This window comes from Orbicella faveolata, unplaced genomic scaffold (assembly GCF_042242905.1).
Source record: "Orbicella faveolata isolate gen_17 unplaced genomic scaffold, um_ofav_v1 contig_25, whole genome shotgun sequence".
Lineage (NCBI taxonomy): Eukaryota > Metazoa > Cnidaria > Anthozoa > Scleractinia > Merulinidae > Orbicella > Orbicella faveolata.
Genome location: NW_028301553.1, coordinates 25,983,210 through 26,002,293, shown reverse-complemented (window position 1 = coordinate 26,002,293; position 19,084 = coordinate 25,983,210). Strand labels below are relative to the sequence as shown.

Here is a 19,084-nt window from a genome sequence, read left to right as displayed (position 1 = left end):
AAACAAACCTATTTTGCAAAGGCGCCACGAGAACTTGTATAATAAGGCACGTTTTTAATACCAATTCATATGCAAATATTACCATCCTTGTTTACAAATTTGTTGCTGGTCTTCCTAGTTTTGGGTAATGATTGTTACATAATTGTTGGCAGCCTTTTAAATCTTGAAAAACAATCAGCACAATTGCTCGTTTTAAATGTTTATGGTGTAGTAGTTTGATGCGAAAGGTTCTCTTTTTGGAGGTCATTGGTAGACAATTAGCTACAATTGTTGAAAACAAACGATGCCAGAATCGAATTTGATTTGCAAATGTTAAAGAATTTAGAGAAACACGTTTTGTCTTGTTGTTCTCCGAGATCCTGAACTCGTCCGTACTTTAAAGTTAAAATAAGAATTCTCCTTAACGATTGTCTCACTTGCTCTTGACTGTAGTTCTGAGAATTTGGTAGCACATGAAGACAATATCTCCTAATTGATTATTTTTGTTTATCACTCTCGTCTTCTCTGCTTTTTTTTTCCTTTTTACAACACCTTTTTTACACCAGATATTGATTATAGAAGCCTAAACCTTCAATATCTAGAGGTTAAACAAACGTTGATTGGTCGTTAAGGTGGCACTTTCAAAAATAAAGAGTTGGTAGTGTGTTCAATAACCTGAAGACATTTTCAATTTATTTTAAAAGTAACTGTGGTACAATTTGCAAGAAAAGCTTCGATTTCCCTATCGCCTTCCGATTTTCGTTACCATTGGGAAAGATTCGGAAGTCTTCGAAAACCTTATAGTGATCTCCGGAATTCTATCGTCGGTGATCTTCGGAAACTTCCTTTTTCTTTAGAAATCTTCGTTGTAATTTGCAATCGAGGTATTTGGCCAGATTTGATATTTGTTTTTAAGTGTGTTTCAGATTGTCGGTACATGCCTGCAAGTATAATTATTTCTTAAATTATACAACTGTGTGTTCATGTGATTAATCCAGATGACCATCCATACTCTTTCAAGAGTAATTTTCATCGTCCTGCCATTTTTCTGCTTTATTTCATCATAAGATTGAGAATTTAGTGGTTGAAGATAATTTTGATAGTAGCAAGACAACTTAAATTTGTTATAGAATAATTTTGTTTGTTTCAAAATTTTTTTTCCTATTTCAGGCTACAGGCATGCGGTCCAATTAGTCTCCTTTTGCATTAAAAAACACTGAATATATCGGAGATGTTATTCGATATGAACTGAGAGAGTAAAGTGTTGCGCGATAATCTTGATTATAGCAAGACAATTTATTCGTTGTAGACTGAATTTCGTTTTTGCGAAATATATTTTTTCGTTGTCGTACAGGCCATTTAAATGTCTCCTTTTGCCTGAAAAAAAACACCCAATGTTACATTACTTTGTCGATTCCGAAATAAAACGTACAGGCGATTTGATCACAAAAAGTTAGATAGTGTTGTCAAATATAGTGCCACCGTAATAACTCAACGTTGTTTATCCACTAAAAATATCTCCTGAAATCATGTCGACCAAAATAGTGGCAACCAAAATCGAGATCTCAGATAAATTACAACGTAAGCTTCAAATATATTGCCACCATTTTAATCTAAAGTTGTCAAATTAAAATTCTTATCTCGTTGTCATCTCCAATGTAGAATAACCATTAACTCGTCGTGAATATCAATATATTCTTTGACTTCTTTCGTTCGCCGGGTCATACCAATGCCGTGAGGCCATTTCCTTTCCTTAAAAAGAAGACAAAAAAGAGCAACATAAGCTCTTTGTCGGGACAAATGTATTTCTAAGATACACTATTACTACCAGGACAAGCAGCGACCAGAGCTCATATGAACCGGCTGCACGTGGTAACGGTTTTCAACTTCCCGGGAGCAACACACAACAAGAAGAACAGCAAATATCAAACAAATTCAGCGCAACGGTATCTTACAAACTTTCGCAAAAACTATTTCCTTCACTGGAATGTTTCATCTTAGTGATCGCAAGACTAAAACTATCTGGTTTTGTGAACGAAGCTGTGTGCAGCTCGGTAAAGAAAATTGCGAGCGAAGGGTTGAACTTAACTTTAGGAAGGTAGAAATTGTTCCGTTTGGTGAAGAGCAAAAAGATTGAAACGTACTCTCACCATTAATATTTCAATACTTCTATCTCGTCCTGCTTTATCTTCTTCGAAGGAAGAACATTACTAGATGTGACATCACTAGGAGCACATAAATCCACGTCTTCACACTATGACCAAGTGTTTGGTTTGACGCATATTCCACAAGTAGTCATGAATATTGATTACAAACTAGAACCAATCGCTGACAAAAACGTCGCCACATATTTTCACGACTTGCATTTTAATTCTCATCCAAAACAGTTGTATCATTTCAAAAATATCAATTTCACTCCATATTTTTGCATTTTAAGGCGTTATTAAGACAGTAATATACGTGAAATTAAATACCTTAACCTTTTGTAAGACTGATTCACGCGGCCGTCATGTTTCGTTAAATACCACTATTTTTCTTTTCTTGTGTAGGTTTTTGATTTCCTCTGATGGCCTGCGAATCAAAGCTTATTAGGTACAACTGGTTAGTAACAACTTAAAAAAAATAAAAGAACTGCTTTAATTAAACCGTTTTTGACAGTTTGATATTTGTATGACTTTATTACTTTTAAGTGTTGTTGAAGGGCATTCAAACGAAATTGAGTTATTTTCGTTGGATGGGTTCCCACCTACTTTCTCCTTGCATTCACAACCCCGCAGGCTTTTGATTGTTTTTTTCACCGTGCACTCACTTACCTTTCTCTTTCCATTTCCCCTTCCAATCCCTGCGCTTTCCGCCACACGCAAAATCGTTCATTCATCTGTGGGTCTCCATCACTGACATTGTGAATTCGTAATGGCTTTTCATATGTGTTATCTCGTCCGTTACGTCGTGACCTCCTTGCGTTATGCGCTTCACGTGCATTGTCATGGGTTTTCCAACGTTCGGCTATGTCTTTCCTTGTGCGTTGAGCTACAGTGAAATTCAGTTAATCCTATCACCAACTGGCCAGAAAGATCTTGCCATATCAAAGGGGTACTTTAGAAAACATGACTAAATGAGCTTTTGATCGGGTCAAAATAAAGTGCTGGTAATAACGAGGTGGACGTATAAACAGGATAGCAGTAAGGTGGGGCTCCACTTTGCGTGCGTTCCTCCATGCGCAACCCAGTGCGATCCCCCTCGGTTTTCTGGTGGGGTCTCTCCTACGTTCCCTGTTGATTCACCGTGGGATCCCCCATGTTCTTTCCCGTCTGTTACACATGCGTTCCTCGTGAGTTCTCTCTTACATTTTCCGTTTATTTACTGTGGGTTCCCCACTGCCTCTTCTTATCCGATATTCCGTGCATTCATTGTTTGAATCGTGCAATTTATCTCGGCTCCCCGTGCGTTAACGTTCCGTGGGCCTTTCCTCGAATTTTCGGTTCATGTTTCCTTATGTTTTCCAATATATTCCTTCATGGTTCTCCGGGAGTCCCTGTAATATTCGCCTTACCTTCCTTGTTTCTGACACCGCGGGTTTCCTATGCGCTCAGTTGTTCCTTGTAGATTTTGCCACAAGTTTCTTGTTCAATCCACGAGCTTTTCCCTCCGTTTTCCGGTTTGCGTTTTACGTTTTTCCTAGTCCTTCCCTGTATGTTGTAACATACGTAATCCGAGCGTTCTTTTATGGTTTCCCAGTGGGTTTCCTCCGATGTTACCCTTACACTTTAATTTAAGTCCCACACACATTTAATAGTTTGTGACACCGTACTAGACTATGATTAGCACTAATTCAACACTGATTTCCTTCCCGAAAGGACCCACTGGTTGATCTCTAACTGAAACCGTTAGATTTCAGCACCTACAGAGATTTAATCAAAAGTTCCTTAGAGCTACCTCATGGTATTATGTATCTATTTTTTTTTTCGATTGCCCCTTGTGTTGTGTTTTTGTTAATTTGCGCCTCTGTCCTAACCCCCCAATACAATTCGTACTGAAACTTTGGGGACAAAAGCAAACCTAGGAGGGGAGGTAGTGGAAATCTTTTTCAATCCAGGTTTAATGCTTTAGTATTGTCTAACAGAATGGACTGAGAGAGTGAATTCGAGGTCCATTTCTAAACCTCTTAGCATGACTTAAGTCATAACAGGAGGTAAAAATGAAATTCTGACCGGAAAGTGGCAATAAATGTTTGGAGGACGAACAGTTTTAGTAACATTTACAGAGTGATGTATTCCAGAAGGAATTAGCACTAAATTAGTACTTTTAAAAAACTAGTGAGACAATCTCAGATAGTGCAATGTAATTTATGGCTCTGGTACAGTAGTCACACTGGTCCTCACACCTACCGTTCTCTATACCTCTTAATACTAATCGAGTTCGAGGTGCATATTGTAAGTTACGGACCGAGTTTTTTCCCCATCGATTTATGGACCAAGCGCGAAGCGCACGGGCCATAAATCGAAGGGGAAAAACAAAGATCCGTAACTTACAGTACGGACCGAGAAAACGAGGTTAGTGAGATATTTATTATATCGCTACTGTGTGTCTGTCGGGTTCGGAAACGATTTCTATTCACGCGGAACGGCTTCAAACTTCTGACGCACGTTAAAAGCAAAACGAGACAATTTGAAATCGTTGTTAAGGTGGCTGAACACAGTTTTTGATACCTGTGTTTCATTCACCTTTTTCTCTCAAATCCTTGATCCCTCGGTCGTCAAAAATGGCAGCAAGCAAGTTAACAACACAAACTACGTTTTTTTTTATGGTTAAGCTGACGTATGTACCGTTGCCATGGCAACGTGAATTAATATAAATAGGCCTTTAAAATCGGTTTTGTTTATTTGCAGAAAATCTAGTCATTAGATTTTCTTTATAATTTGCATGCAACAAACTTGTAACGATTCTCACAAGTTAACACCATTTTGCTAATAATTTAACAGAGAGATCTTTAATTATCCCTTGTTGAAGGTTCACTTGAATATCTAGAATTTCTCTTGTTAAAGTTCAATTATTTTCGATACTCCAGTTACTTATTTCCTGAAGTATTTTCGTGCCAAATTTCGTGAAATTCTAATGAGTGGTTCTCGAGAAATAGGCGTATTTCCGAGAGTGCAATTTTCATTCAATCGCAATTTTTTGACTCACTACGCGTTCTTTCGGTAAGAAAGAAGAAGCTGAGAATTGCTGGGTTCTTTGCATCGTTACCTTTTCTAACATATCTTTGTAATAAAAGACTAAAGCCATCAATACGCTGCGTTCAATTATCGAGAAAAATAGCACAGCTAGCGCAGGTGTTGAGTAAATAAAATGATCGCTCTATTGACATGTTTGTTTTTTTTGCAATCCTTGTGCGCGCGCTGAATTGCATCAGCAAAAGCGCGCGCGAAAACTGTGTTCGGCCACCTTAAGTTACTTTTAAGGTGGCTCCATAGGGTAATCATTTATGGCGTTGCGCGCGCAAGTGTTATGTTTTGAATGCTGTTTTTGCATTCGCTTTCACACCTAGTCCTCTCAAACTTATTACATGTAATAAGCAATGATTAAATAGTGTTTTACTATCATCTCTGTTAAAGTTTTGGGATTTAGTCTTAAATCATAAATACCCAAACAAATGTGTTTTTTACTGTTTTTATGGCTTTATTTGTGATTTTTTACATCATCGCTTCCAGCGGGATACGAATTTTAAACACGAAGAAAGAAGGGTTGTAAAGGCAGTTTTTTCAATATTTTCAAATTTATGTCTTTTACCGAAAAATCTGGTCTTATGGATTTCCCTGAAAAACGAGCTCCGACTAAAGTAAAATATTTACTACCAATCTGCCAAATTTTACGGAATTTCACCGAAGGAAACGCGAGAAATTTCACAGTCAGTTTTGCTTTTTGTGCTCATGTTGACGTAATAAAATATCGAAAAACACTGACGTTTTCCTTTGAGCGCGCGCAGATTACTTCCTCAACGCTCGCGCGATCGTAAAACTATAGGGAGCCACCTTAAAGTGATTCCTTATTATTGCATTGCGCATCCCTACTACGCACGATTTTCGCGTCATTAGCGCGCGCAGATGAGCGCGTGCGCGTACAAAACGTAAGAGATTTCCCTCAAACTAAGGCCCAGTTCATACGTCGCATTTCTGCCGTGTCGAATTCAATTCAATTAAATGCGACAGAAATGCGACTGTGGATTCATACGTCGCACTTGTGTCGCACTTAATTCAGAATTTATACTTTCGGATATGTCGGCCAGCGGAAAATGCTTTAAACGTAGTAGTATTCAATATGGCGGACGCAAATACCGAGCGACGAAGGACTTTAATTTTGCGAAAAATTGTCCGCCAATAGAACAAGAAGGAAAAGGCTGACAACGGAGCAGTACGTGTTGCAATATGTTCAGGTTGCTTTGGGTCGAGAATGGCCAAGTTTCTTTTTCTTTGGCAGGAAAACACTTACGCATGCTCAAACATTAACGTAATGTATGCATTAGATTCGACACGGCAGAAATTCGACGTCTGAATCGGTGTCGCATCTCTGCTGGATAATGCGACAAGACCAGTCGAACGTGCGGCAGAAATGCGGCAGCCGATTCAGACGTCGAATTTCTGTCGAATTTAATTCATTGAATTGAATTCGACACGGCAGAAATGCGACGTATGAACCGGGCCTAAGCTCGATAGCGAAATAAATGCTCCTTTTCTTTTAAACGAGCACGGTGACCCCCACTTTTTATTTCATAATTTCAATGAGAACAATATCCTCAATAACGGAGAAAAACATTAGCAGAAATCTATAGCTACTTTTTTTAGCAAATGAAATAAATACTACAGAGGGAGACATGACGGGCCCAACAGCGCATGTCCAAATTATTTTTCCTTTAAGGATAAAAACATGCAGGGTATTTGAAGACATTTTTTCTGGGACGTAGATGAATAACCAATCAAAGGAAGTCAAACTCTGTGTGATATAACCCGCTGCATTAAAAAATAATCGAGCTTATTTTGCTGCGCACGGAGATGACCAAAAATCACCTAAATAACCGTATTTGTTAGCATTGTGGCGTGAAAACAGGCACGGTGACCCCTCTTTTTTACTATGTTTTTAATATCTTTTTGTCCTGTAACAACAGCATACCAAGTTTCAACGGAAATCTATGGCGGGTTCTTTTACTAAGGAATCACCTTAAGTCGTTTGCAGGTTTTAATACACAATCTTAGAAGTAAACGAAAGTTTTACACTTTTACTTGCTATAAAAGTTAAGAACACTTGGCGATATATCACGAAACATGTTGACAAAAACAGCTTTATATTTTAGCGGCCTGTACAGTAGAATACGGCCCGCTAAATTGACCAATCACAACGCGCGTGCTAACTGAGAGATATAATAAGAGGAACAAGTACTTTCATGCCGACGTTTGTAACTCAATACTTTTGTTTTCCTCGCCAAGGTATGCAACATGATACCATTGTGTCCTCGAAAATTTAAGAAAGATGTGTATGTTTTACACACTACTGGAGATTAATGTTGATAAATGGAATGAAGTTAAAATTAAATGTAGAAATGACATCAACTCGGAAAAAATCCGAGTTCCAGATGCGATCTGAACCCACGACCCTCCGTGATCTAGCCGGATGCTCTAACCACTGAGCTACTGGAGACTCTATGGTGAACAAGGGTGAAATGTGGGTCTTTGACTGGAACCGCATGTAATACTCACTTTGGAGGAAGGTAAAATTCTGATGAAAAATGGAAGAGGAACGATTTTGCTTCATTCAAAACTCAAATTTTCATTTCACCGATAAACAAGAACTAATCTAATTATCAAAAAGTCACGCCGAGTCACGGAATAACACGTTTTTATTCCGTTGCCACCTTTGGCTTTAACCATTAAACCACGTGAAACTAATACACAGTGCTATCGATTTATATTACTGAGGTGCGTTTCAACGAGAAGAACTAAAAGTAAAGATCGTTACTTGACCGAGTCACCCCAAAGACTGATGTAATTCATTGGCGGTTTCAGTAAGTGCCACGGAGCCTGTAGCAATAATTGCGAAGTTTCTTTTGTCACAAAATTACTAGTTTTACATGCATTATTATTAGACATTTTAAAAAGTTTTACTCTGAATATTTCTTTCTAATTGTTTCTTTTTTTTCTATTTATTGTGACTCAAAATTAGTATGGGATTTTCTCAGGCTACAAGGCATTTTTTTAATTGACACGTTAATAAAGTTTCTATTCTATTCTATTTTGTTCTATTCTACTCTATTCTATACTAATGAAGAAGAGACTGACCACAGCACTTAAACAGTGTAACATATTTCAACAAAGAAAAACAGATTTCCTTTTGCCGAGAGTCAGGTAATTAAGTGATCATTGCACTTTTTCAGTCCTGAAACTGGTTACACAGGACAGATTTTAACAAAAACGCTAATTTCCTTCTTCAGTCTCCTTTTCCAGTCAGGTAGGAACACTGGTTGCAACAGAAGTTCCAAATAGAAACAACTCTTTAAGATGAACAACTGGAACAGACTTGACAATCTGGACTTGAAAGGTGAGGGGGGTAGAAGAGTGACGAAATGGAACTATAGACACAATCAGTCCTGGACGTGCTGCTACAAACCTGCAAGATAAAAACACATTTTGCATCCAATTATTGGTCAGCATGCAATTTATACAGAGGTTTATGTCACTGAAGCCTTTTCATACATTGCAGGTCCAGGCAAGTGATGCACACAGAGCGCTACATTCCTATAAGGCTTTCCAAACAGACGCTGAACAATTTTTGTATGTAGCTCTTATCATGCACATCGAAGCACAAAGCAACAATAGCATTCCCCATCAGACGGCAGCCACACAACGCATCCAACGCACTCCTTAATATACGATTACTCCTAGTAAATGACTGACCAGAATCATAGGTAAGCAATGCGTGCAGAGAGCTATGCGGCTGTAACCCTTTTCACACATTATAGACGTATGATGCTAGTCAGTTACTGATTAGAATCATAGGCAAGCAATGCGTGCAGAGAGCTATGCAGCTGTAGCCCTTTTCACACATTACAGACCTATGATGCTAGTCAGTTACTGATTAGACTCGTAGGTAAGCAATGCGTGCACAGAGCCATACGGTTGTAACCCTTTTCACACATTACAGACCTATGATGCTAGTCAGTTACTGATTAGAATCATAGGCAGGCAATGCATGCAGAGAGCTATGCGGTTGTAACCTTTTTCACACATTACAGACCTATGATGCTAGTCAGTTACTGATAAGAATCATAGGCAAGCAATGCGTGCAGAGAACGATGTGGCTGAAGCCATTTTCACACATTGCAGACCTATGATTCTAACCAAGTAAGCAATGCATGCAGAGAGCTATGTAGCTGAAGCCATTTTCACACATTGCAGACCTATGATTCTAATCAAGTAAGTGATGCATGCACAGAGCTATGTAGCTGAAGCCCTTTTCACACATTGCAGACCTATGAAGCTCCTCAGTAACAGGTCAGATCGCAAGTAAGCAATGCGTGCGGAGAGAGATGAGAGAACAGTGAAGAGAAAATGGGGAAACAAAATGCTACAACTGTATGCTAATAAGATATTATGATTAGAAATTCAAACACAGACCAAAATTATGATTTCCTTTGTTAAACTTGATAAATTATCAATGAGTCTGAAGTGTACCTTTGCTTCACAGAATCCATCATGACTTTGCTGGCTTTAATTGTTATATCACAGAGTACTTGAAAATAATACAGCTTACAACACTGTAAGAAAGATATAGAACAACATCATAAATTGGTTCCATGGTAACTGTTATTACCATTAAATTCAAAGAGTTCTTGCATTAGAAGCTAAAAACCTAGACGTATGTTACTGTGGAACATCAAAATATTATTAATCGAGAAATTGTTTTTCCTTAGTCCTCAGTTTTGAAGAAAACTGTAAAAGTGATGTGCTTTTTCTGCAGTCACCATCACCCAGAAGATTTTAAACTTATGTTTTGCTTTCAAAAACTAGAGCTTTTCAGCAAAGCTTTGTTATTGTGGGAGTGCAGAAAAGCTAAACATTTCCAGCATAAATCAAAATAGTTTTTTAAAAAGTTAGCTTATTGTTTAATTACTTATTGAGAACTTTGCTCACTAAAGAATTCTGAAAAATAAACTCATAGAGAGCCTCTGCCTGCAGCTCAGCTGAAATACCATCATTTCTTTCTGTGCAAGTAATTACAATCTCTACGTAAATCATTATTATATCATTTACTGAACATTAAGCCCCCTATAATTTTGAAATCAAAGCTGAGAGTAAGAAGAGGATAAACTGAGTAATTTAGTTGTTCATTTAGGAAAGTACCTTATGATTTTCCTTCCTATTTTAGAAAATAAGATTCACACATTAAAATAGCAAAGGGCTAGCAAAAGATAGAGCTAATGAGAGCCTCTTGTGGGGAGAAAATGCTTTTACAGTTGAACCTCTGGTTGTGACCAGGTCTTGTAACGACCACCTCTCCTTAGGGACCAGTTTTCCAAATTACCCAAAGTTTCCATATCAAATCACTACATTTAAAACCTCCTGTAAGCGACCACCTCTCATAAGCGACCGGGACCACTTTAAAGCCGAAAGTTTGGAATTTTCTTTTGTTTCTAACCTTCTGTAAGTGATCACTGGACAGACAATAGAGCATAAATTGGATAATAAGGTGTTATAACATTATCGCATTCCTTGGTAGTACAAGAGATGGCAATTTCTCAATAGGAAGTACCAGAGTTTTTATGGAAATGGACTTTTTGCATGAATAAAACGTTAAAACAGAGAGTAAGTCTCTGTAGTTACCATATGCTAATGAGGCAAAATTATGACCCGATATGGTCTATGCTCTCGTAAGCAACCACCTGCCATAAGCCACCACCTAGGCTTGACATTTTGGGTGGTCGCTTACTGGAGGTTCGACTGTATTTTAAATTAAATTTGACTGCCATTTTCACTGACTTAGGTTAGATATTAAAGTAATCTACTCAGACATCTCATATTTAATACCTTTTCGAATAGTGAGACAACAACTCGGGAATCTATCTTCATAGGACCATGCTTGGCAATGATGCAAACACGTTCAAGATGCTTTGATTCTCCAAGTGACAACAGAAATGATTCAGCGATTTTGAAGTGTGGTTGTTCAAGTCTGGAAAAAAATCATTTCATCCCTTCAGTGTGTTATTGGAATACAATCCAAAAATGTGCAGTTCCAGAAAATATCCATACCCACCCCATAGAAGGTCAATGGAAACTCTGAGGGGGGTGAGGATCTCAAAAGCCAAAAATTTAAAGAAAACTGTCAAGCTAAACCAAAGGGGATTTTGAAACCAAAAAAACTCCCACGAGAAGGGTATGGATTTTCTCTATTTTCAATCTGTGAATGGTGATACTGAACAGAATTTCAATTGTTTCACAGAAGACAAATGCAAGAGCAAAATGTCAAGAAAAAAATCTTTCTTTGTTGCTTTTTAGCATCTTGAGGTTTAAGTTGATTAATTGTTGACTTAAGAAACTTTAAGAGCAGACATTAAGTGGATGGAACCCAAGGGTGACCACCTAGTGCTAAAAATTACTTCCTTGGTCTTAAAAGGGTCCTCTTACATAACCATTAGCTAGGTACTATTCTGGGATTATCAAGTGGACAAAGTTTGAGAATTTCTTCAACACTCCTTTTTCAGTGGAATTACCTAAAGACATAGAGCTGTTGGAAGTTAAAGCATACTGACAACCATACAATTATTTTCTTTTCCTGAAAATTACTAGATGCTGACTTGCTAAATATTGGCAAACATATTCGATCTCAGATTGCTGAGCACTGTATACACCATCTTTGATGACAGCAACTGTGCAACCATGAACCCTGTTTAGGACATGATCAGACCCAGTTTAGGACGGACTCAAATAAAATTATTATCCTTTTCAGGGCTGAAGTAATGCCAAAAACCTTATCATCTGGCAGCAACTCCCTGTACAGCCCATACAAGAGAGTACCCTCTCCAAAGGGTACTATTACAGCTACCATACAAATCTTACCTGAAGTCTCTAAGTTGATGGCAACATGAAAGAGCTTCTTGAAGAAGTGCCACATTCCCTGAATGACTGAGATTAGCCAAGGTTGCAAGAGACAAGAACTGAAGATTGGAACAGTTCTGTGCTATGGTAACAAGGCAATCCAAACTGCATTGCATGAATGGCGCTAGAGAAAACACACAAAAAATACATGGAATAATTTCTTAAACTGCATAGTTACAAATGACCAGTCAGTTTGTTTAATAATGATAAATTGATAACAAAATTTTATGTCAGAAAAAGCAAGTGTAAAATGAGGGTAGAATCAAGACTGTGGGAAAGTCAGGAGTCACATGTACATGTAGATTCAACCTGTTACCAGGAAACCCCACAGCTACACCTAGGCCAAATCAACTGACAGCTGTAGAAATTAGGTAGCTGAGTGGGTAGTATGAACCTAAACTTGCATTTCCAGAGGGCTGTCCAGGGAAGTGCAGAGAGAGGTCAAATGAAAAGAAAACTGAAATGTTGATAGCTTGCACAACACCCCAGCCACCCTCTCCCTGTGTAAACACTGGACCTAGTTCCTTACAAACCTGCCAGTGTCAGTCTCTTCAAACCTTTCCAGTTGGCAATTGACGCCAAAGTGTCATATGTGCTTTTAATTGTGTAACAAGTTTCAGTGCATCGTTCTGCCAGAGCTCTGAAATTTAAAGAAAATTCTTGGTAAGAATAATAATTTTCACAAAATATTTATCTTATTTGATTCAAAATATATCAACAACAATAGCAGCAACAAATGTAAGTTTCAGTTAGAAATTTAAACTCTCATCTGACAGTTTAGAGTATTTATTTATTAGCATTTGTAAAGTTTTCAAAACTAACATTTTGACATGTTCTGGTATTGGTATCAATTGAAGGCTTTCGTGCAAAAAAGACATATATAGCTTTTAAGGCCGATTCTTATTTTTTGCAGGATCGAGCTCATTTTTGGCAGACTGACTTGTTTTGACATGAAAAGCATCGTTGCGTAATTGTTTTTGTTGATTTGCACTTCGTTTTCGAGAAATAACTTATGCAAAAAACTCAGTTTTCCAAGGGTATCTTTTGGAGATCTTTTGTTGAACGAAAAACAAAAGAAACCTTTTGTTTTGCCAAACTTTGAAGTCACCGAAATGTGGCATTTGCTGCTAGTTTTGTTACTCATATAATTACGCTATTCTCTTACTGTTGCTTTGTTAGCACAAGCGAATAAGGGGCTGAACAGGCCGGATTCGAGTTTGTTTTGTCGTGACACCGGTTTGATACAAGATCGGACGATTTTTTCTCCGGTCTATTTCTCTACTTCTTTCAAAAATAAAAACATCTATTTAAAAGTTAGTGAGACAATCTCAGATAGTGCAGAGTGTAATTTATGGCTCTGATACAGTAGTCACATAGGTCCTTAACCATTCCGTTCTCTCCCTTGGTTGTCAACTAGACCTTTTCCCCTTGCAGAATATGAGCAGACATAAACTTGACAAGACGTAATCTTAGCATTGTATAAGTTTCATGTTTGTATTTTCTTTCAAGGCCCAAAAATAACTTACAATAATTTATTACCGTTTACCAAGACGGCTTTGAATTTTATTGTGATGTTTTACGCTGAGTTTTAGTCATTTCAAATTCAATAATTTGCAGAAGTGGCAAAAATATGACAATTTTATTTTTCACTCCAATGTACGTAACATGATACTTTTGTTTTCCTCGCCGAGCTATGCAACATGATACCCTTGTTTCTTCAAAAATATAAGAAAGATGTGTATTTTTTTACTTACTGCTGGAGATAAATGGAATAAAGCTAAATATCTCATGAAAAATCGAAGAGGAACGATTTTGTTTTACTCCAAACGCAAATTTTCATTTCACAGAAAAACAAGAACTAATCTAATTATCAAATAGTCACGTCCAGTCACAGAATAGCTCGTTCTTATTCACGTCAAACTAGAATACAATGCTATCGATTAATACAACTGAGGGGCGTTTCAACAAGCAGTTTTGAAGGTAGAGACCGAAATTATATCCTGCATCGGTGAGAGAGTCACCTCAAAGACTGATGAAATTAATTGGCAGTTTCATTAAGTGCCACAGAGTCTGCAGCGATATTTGTGAAGTTTCTTGTGTTACAAATTTATTGGTTTTACATGTAACTAACGAGGGAAAGTTTCGGCTGAATATAAACTTTTTGCTCCCTTCATAGAAGAGGAAATAGACAAGCCGCTAGCCGCTACCACAAATTATCAACACCTGGTCCCTGGAGTGTCCATAATAGAGAGTTTAATTGTGCATGAATTTGCTCCCTAGAGCCGAGATTTAGTGTCCGTTGTCCGTTTTAGAGAGGGTCCGTATTATAGAGGCTTTTTTTTAGAAGAAATGTATGAGAATTTTGTTGGTACACTGTACATAGGAAACTGTCCATGTTAGAGAGGTGTCCATATGGAGAGGTGTCCATATTAGAGAGGTGTCCATATTAGAGAGGTGTCCATATGGAGAGGTTCGACTGTACCAATTTAAACAGATGAGTGGAGAGGGCCACTGTGAGAGTTAAGTGTAATTCTCAAGAACAAAACACAATGTCCTTCACTCAGCCAGGGCTTGAACATCGACCACAAATTCTCACAAATTTAATGCTGCTGGGAGAGGGTAACCATGTAGCATCCTGTGCTGCTCAGGGGGTAAAATCCTTCTGACTGCTTAATGTATAATGTGCATAGTTCTTATAGCTTGTATTAGATTTGATTTTAAATGATCTTTAATGAGCTCTGCTGATTACTCCATTGAGTTTAAATAAAGTTTTTCAGTTATGTTCAGTTCAACTCCGTTTAATGGACCACTTGGCCTGACTCAGACTTTGTACAGACTTTGCCTACCTATTAGATGACCTGTAGTAACTCTTCACAAATGTGGTTCCTGGTGATGAAGTACGGATGAGTTCAAATTCTGTTATTTTACTGCACACTTGAGTCAGGTAATCAAAAGTTCCCACACCACGTAACTCACAGCAAGGTGTTTGTGTTTGTGTGTCATTGGCAGCTGCGGCACTGTTTGAGCCTGTTACTGGATCACAACTTGACTGGCAGCCAGGAAGATTCCTTCCATGGCAAACCCTCTTGGTTCTTTTTACCACTTCTTCTTTAAAGCCACGCTTGCTACTCTTCTTGTTCTCAGCTGAACCTAGCACACAGTTGCAAATGCTCAGAGAAGTAAGACTGGTGAATTTGGAGATAATTTCCATGAAGCTATTTAGTTTTTCCTTAGAATCTTGACTGTAGTGAACTCCCTTGAGGTTCAACTGAGTCATGTTTGTGCAGCATAGTGCCAATGATTCCAGCCCTTGAATCTACAGTGAGAATGAAAATATTGATCTCACTTACTATCACTGATAACATTCTTAACATTTTGATTCCTAAGACAGACCAATAGCTAATTAAGTTAACTATACTTCATTATCAGGAAAACTAATATGAAAGTTTATCTAAACTGTTTTAATCAGTTTTATTATATGTATGACTAGCTCGGTGCACAGGCAAGATGGCTCAAATCCTGCCTTGTGATTGGCGGGCAAGATGGAGCTATCTTGCCTGCTCGGGACTACCCACCATGTCCCACAGGAAAAATCTCTTCAAAAGCCATATAATAAATCCTTTATTGACCAAGCTTATTTGATCAAGATGGCTTGATATTGGCCTCATTCTTTTTTTGCAAGTTTATGGACTGCGACTCCGTCTCGGTCCATTAACTTGCAAAAATAGAACTTGGCCAATATCCAGCCATCTTGACCTCACAATTGGTCAATAATCCATACATGTATATATTTTTAATAATTATTAATAAAGTAATATAGTCTTGTGTATTGTAAGTAGTCTTTGACATGGTTTTATAAGTAGCTGTAGCTGTAGATGGTAAGTAATGTCTATATTGAATCTTAAGTAACTGTCAGTAGCTTGCTAGCTTGAAGTAGCGTCCATTTTGTGTTGTATTGTAAGTACCTGCAGTATTGTAAGCAGTGTAAGTGCCCTAATAAAAATACAAAAGTATAGATATGTAAATAAATTCGACATTTGGGTGTAAATTGATTTGATATCCTGCACAAATCTGGGCATCAGCCATTCTGCTTTATCAAAATGCTGAGCTACAAAATGTGGTTCAGCAAAAAGACAAAAACGTTGCTTTATGCTCACACCAAAGGTTGGACATGCAAGGAACCATGAAACTATTCATTAGATCAAAAGCAAATAATTTTGTAGTTTACAGACTTACTGGTGTGAGGCAATTTCGGCAATCTTGTAAATTGAGAATCTTGAGGTTTGGCGAGGAAGTTGCAATCACTTGCAACATATGGCCAATAATGTCCATTCCAGTAAGATTCAAATATCTCAATGACTGTGCAGCGAGGATGGCAGTCAAACGGTCTGGATCTTGTTTACCCAGTGCTCCCAAATCCATGTTAACTATTGACGATTTAGTTGCCAACTTTTCGATGTGCTCATTGCAATTGTCAGATTGCACAAAATAATCAAAATGGGGCAAAACAAATGTATGAAGAGTTCCACGCTCAAGCTCGGGACCTGCTGCCCTTAAAGACATCGCTTGTAGACCAGTTAAATGATGATCATGATTGTACTGGGGTGTAGTGTTTGACAAAGAGACCGTTACTTGTTCTCCTTTCTGAAATTGAAGGCCACTTCCTTCAATAACAATCTCAACACATTGAATGGCTCTCTCTGTTACATCAAACCACTGGAGTGCAAATCTTTTCAGACTTAGTTCACGGCAAATGAGCGGCATTCCCAAGTTAAGTACAAATGGCACAAAAAACTTTAACTTATCAACAAGCACTGGAAACCGAATCATCAGTTGATCCAAACCCGCAAAACCAGTTGCAAGTCCCCTACAGAAAGACACCATTATGTCCCTAAAAGTTTCTCTTGAAATTGGGGTAGGAGGTAGGTAAAGATCACTAGCAGTAATAGACCAAGCCAAAGTTGTAAGATTACTGTTCAGTTTCAAAACAGAACAAAGGGTTTTCTTAGAGACACTGCAACCTAACACATTGAGAGATGTCAACTTTCTGCACTTTTGCAGTGCACTGGAAAGGGCACCACCTTTTAGCCAGTAACATTCTTGCAGATTTAATACTTGTAGGGAATGTTTGTACTTGCTGATGTACTTGCAGATCGTAGCAGAGGAGAGGTGCAGCTTGCCATGAAGGTCCACAAATCTGAAAAGAAAGAAGTACAGTCACTAGGTGCTAAGGTGATCAACATCTACCCTGATGGCCTTTACATTGTATTTTGCTTTCATGGTTATTATAAATACTTCACATTACGCATTCACCAGAAATTTATTAGTCTTATTATTAGCTCATAGTTTTTCTTGAGCTTCACTCTCGGAAAACTGTGCGACCTTCAGAACAGATAGTTAAAATGTCCGCGGACAAATATCTGAGCATGTTTTTGCACCAAATTGAGGTTATTGTATATCTATCATCATCATGTTCAATTTGATTGGGAGGTAAGCACAACAAAAATTACAGCAAATGTTTGGGAAAAGTTCAAAGTCTGAAGTCCACTAATTTGAGAGTGATAGATGTTCTTAAGATTTTATCTCTTACAAGGGAAAGATAGCCAGCCAAAACGTTTTTTGATCAAATTTCAAGAACATAAAGTTAATGTGAGATGAGGAATTGCACTTGATTTTTCATACAAATACAGTCAAACCCCGTTAATCGGGTTACCAACGAGCCACAAAAATCTGGCAGTATTAACGAGGTGGCCGTATTAAAGGGGTTCTTTAAATTTAAGAAAATGACTAAGCCTCTTTTCAGGCCAGAATAAATCAGCTGTAATGAAGAGGTGGCCGTATTAACGGGGTGGTCATGAGGCAGGGTTCCACTGTATCTCTAAATTTTCCAGCGAATTGTGACCCAGTTTTAAAGACAAATGTATGGAAAAAATTGAGGCTACTCTAACTAGGTTATTTCCCTCAAATGTGACCAGTAAATTCTTTTAACTGGTATCTTTAGTTTGAGGAGGCTCCCTATAGTTTTACAATTGCACATGCGCATAGGATGAAAGCTCAAGTAATCTGTGCACACTCAAAGGAAAACATAAGTGTCTTTCGATTTTTATGACGTCAATATGGGTACAAAAAGCAAAACTGACAGTGAATTTTCTCGCGTTCTTTCAGTGAATTTTTTTTTTTAATCTGGCTCAGTTGTAACCACATACAATTCCTATAAAATATCCTATTTTTGTTAAAACCTGTCAGAGCTAATCTAATATATTCACAAGATTGACAAATTACAGAATATTGGAAAAACCGTCTGGACAACCTTGACTTTTTACCAATTAAAAATGTCAGGCAATATCACTTCCATGATGTGGCAAAGTATGAAAAAACTTCACCAAAGGTTAGTATAAATATTAAGGAGTTCAGGCCAAAATGAGGAATATATCTGCCTGTCATTAGATGATATTTTGCCATGGTAACGGCCTTAATCCAAAAATTGACAACCAAAAAATAAGTCTTATTTTAACAGTACCCGTACTGGTAAATCTCTACAGGAAAAAGAGAAATTAACTAAGTTTCCTTTTCTAACTCGTGCTCTATAGGGAGGGTGTTCGTTAATACTCTAGAGAGCCACCTTAAACTCATAAGTGTTTCAGAATCCGAATTCTCCATGAGTTGTTAGACATTAGATTCTTCACCGAAATTTTTGCCGTCCCAAGAAAGATGGCGTCAGAATTAACCGTGAAAAGGTCTATTTTTCTACATTAAAAATCGTAAATCGTTTAAAACCTGTGTAGTCGAGGATTTAGCGCGAGGTCATGCCAGCGTCGGTTCACTCGTGATAAGTGTATAAGTTCTAACGGATGAAGATTTTGAAATATTGTGAATAACATTTCTTCTGGTAGTGACTCCATCTTTGTGGAAAGAGAAGACGGAAGTTTCAGAGACTAGGTTATATAAGAGGATCACGAAAC

The 19,084-nt window shown here is 37.8% G+C and overlaps 1 protein-coding gene across 1 annotated transcript; it reads right to left on the bottom strand.

Annotated features, from left to right (window-relative positions):
* Positions 1-7,852: 7,852 nt before the first annotated feature.
* LOC110067454 (F-box/LRR-repeat protein 18-like) lies at positions 7,853-19,057 on the bottom strand. Its single transcript, XM_020774784.2, has 8 exons — positions 18,900-19,057; positions 16,359-17,319; positions 14,969-15,438; positions 12,656-12,762; positions 12,084-12,246; positions 11,055-11,196; positions 9,702-9,784; positions 7,853-8,637 (listed from the first exon to the last, which is right to left on the bottom strand). The coding sequence occupies exons 1-8, from the start codon at positions 19,022-19,024 to the stop codon at positions 8,475-8,477; spliced, it is 2,214 nt and encodes a 737-aa protein (XP_020630443.2). The 5' UTR covers positions 19,025-19,057; the 3' UTR covers positions 7,853-8,474.
* Positions 19,058-19,084: the final 27 nt, after the last annotated feature.

Coding starts and splice junctions, on each gene's coding strand:
- LOC110067454 (XM_020774784.2), bottom strand. CDS start 19,024: ATGGAGTCACTACCAGAAGAAATGTTATTCACAATATTTCAAAATCTT. Junction 12,247..12,655: donor GAAGAGACTGACACTGGCAG/GTTTGTAAGGAA, acceptor TGTTTTCTCTAG/CGCCATTCATGCAATGCAGT. Junction 11,197..12,083: donor CATCAACTTAGAGACTTCAG/GTAAGATTTGTA, acceptor ATTTTTTTCCAG/ACTTGAACAACCACACTTCA.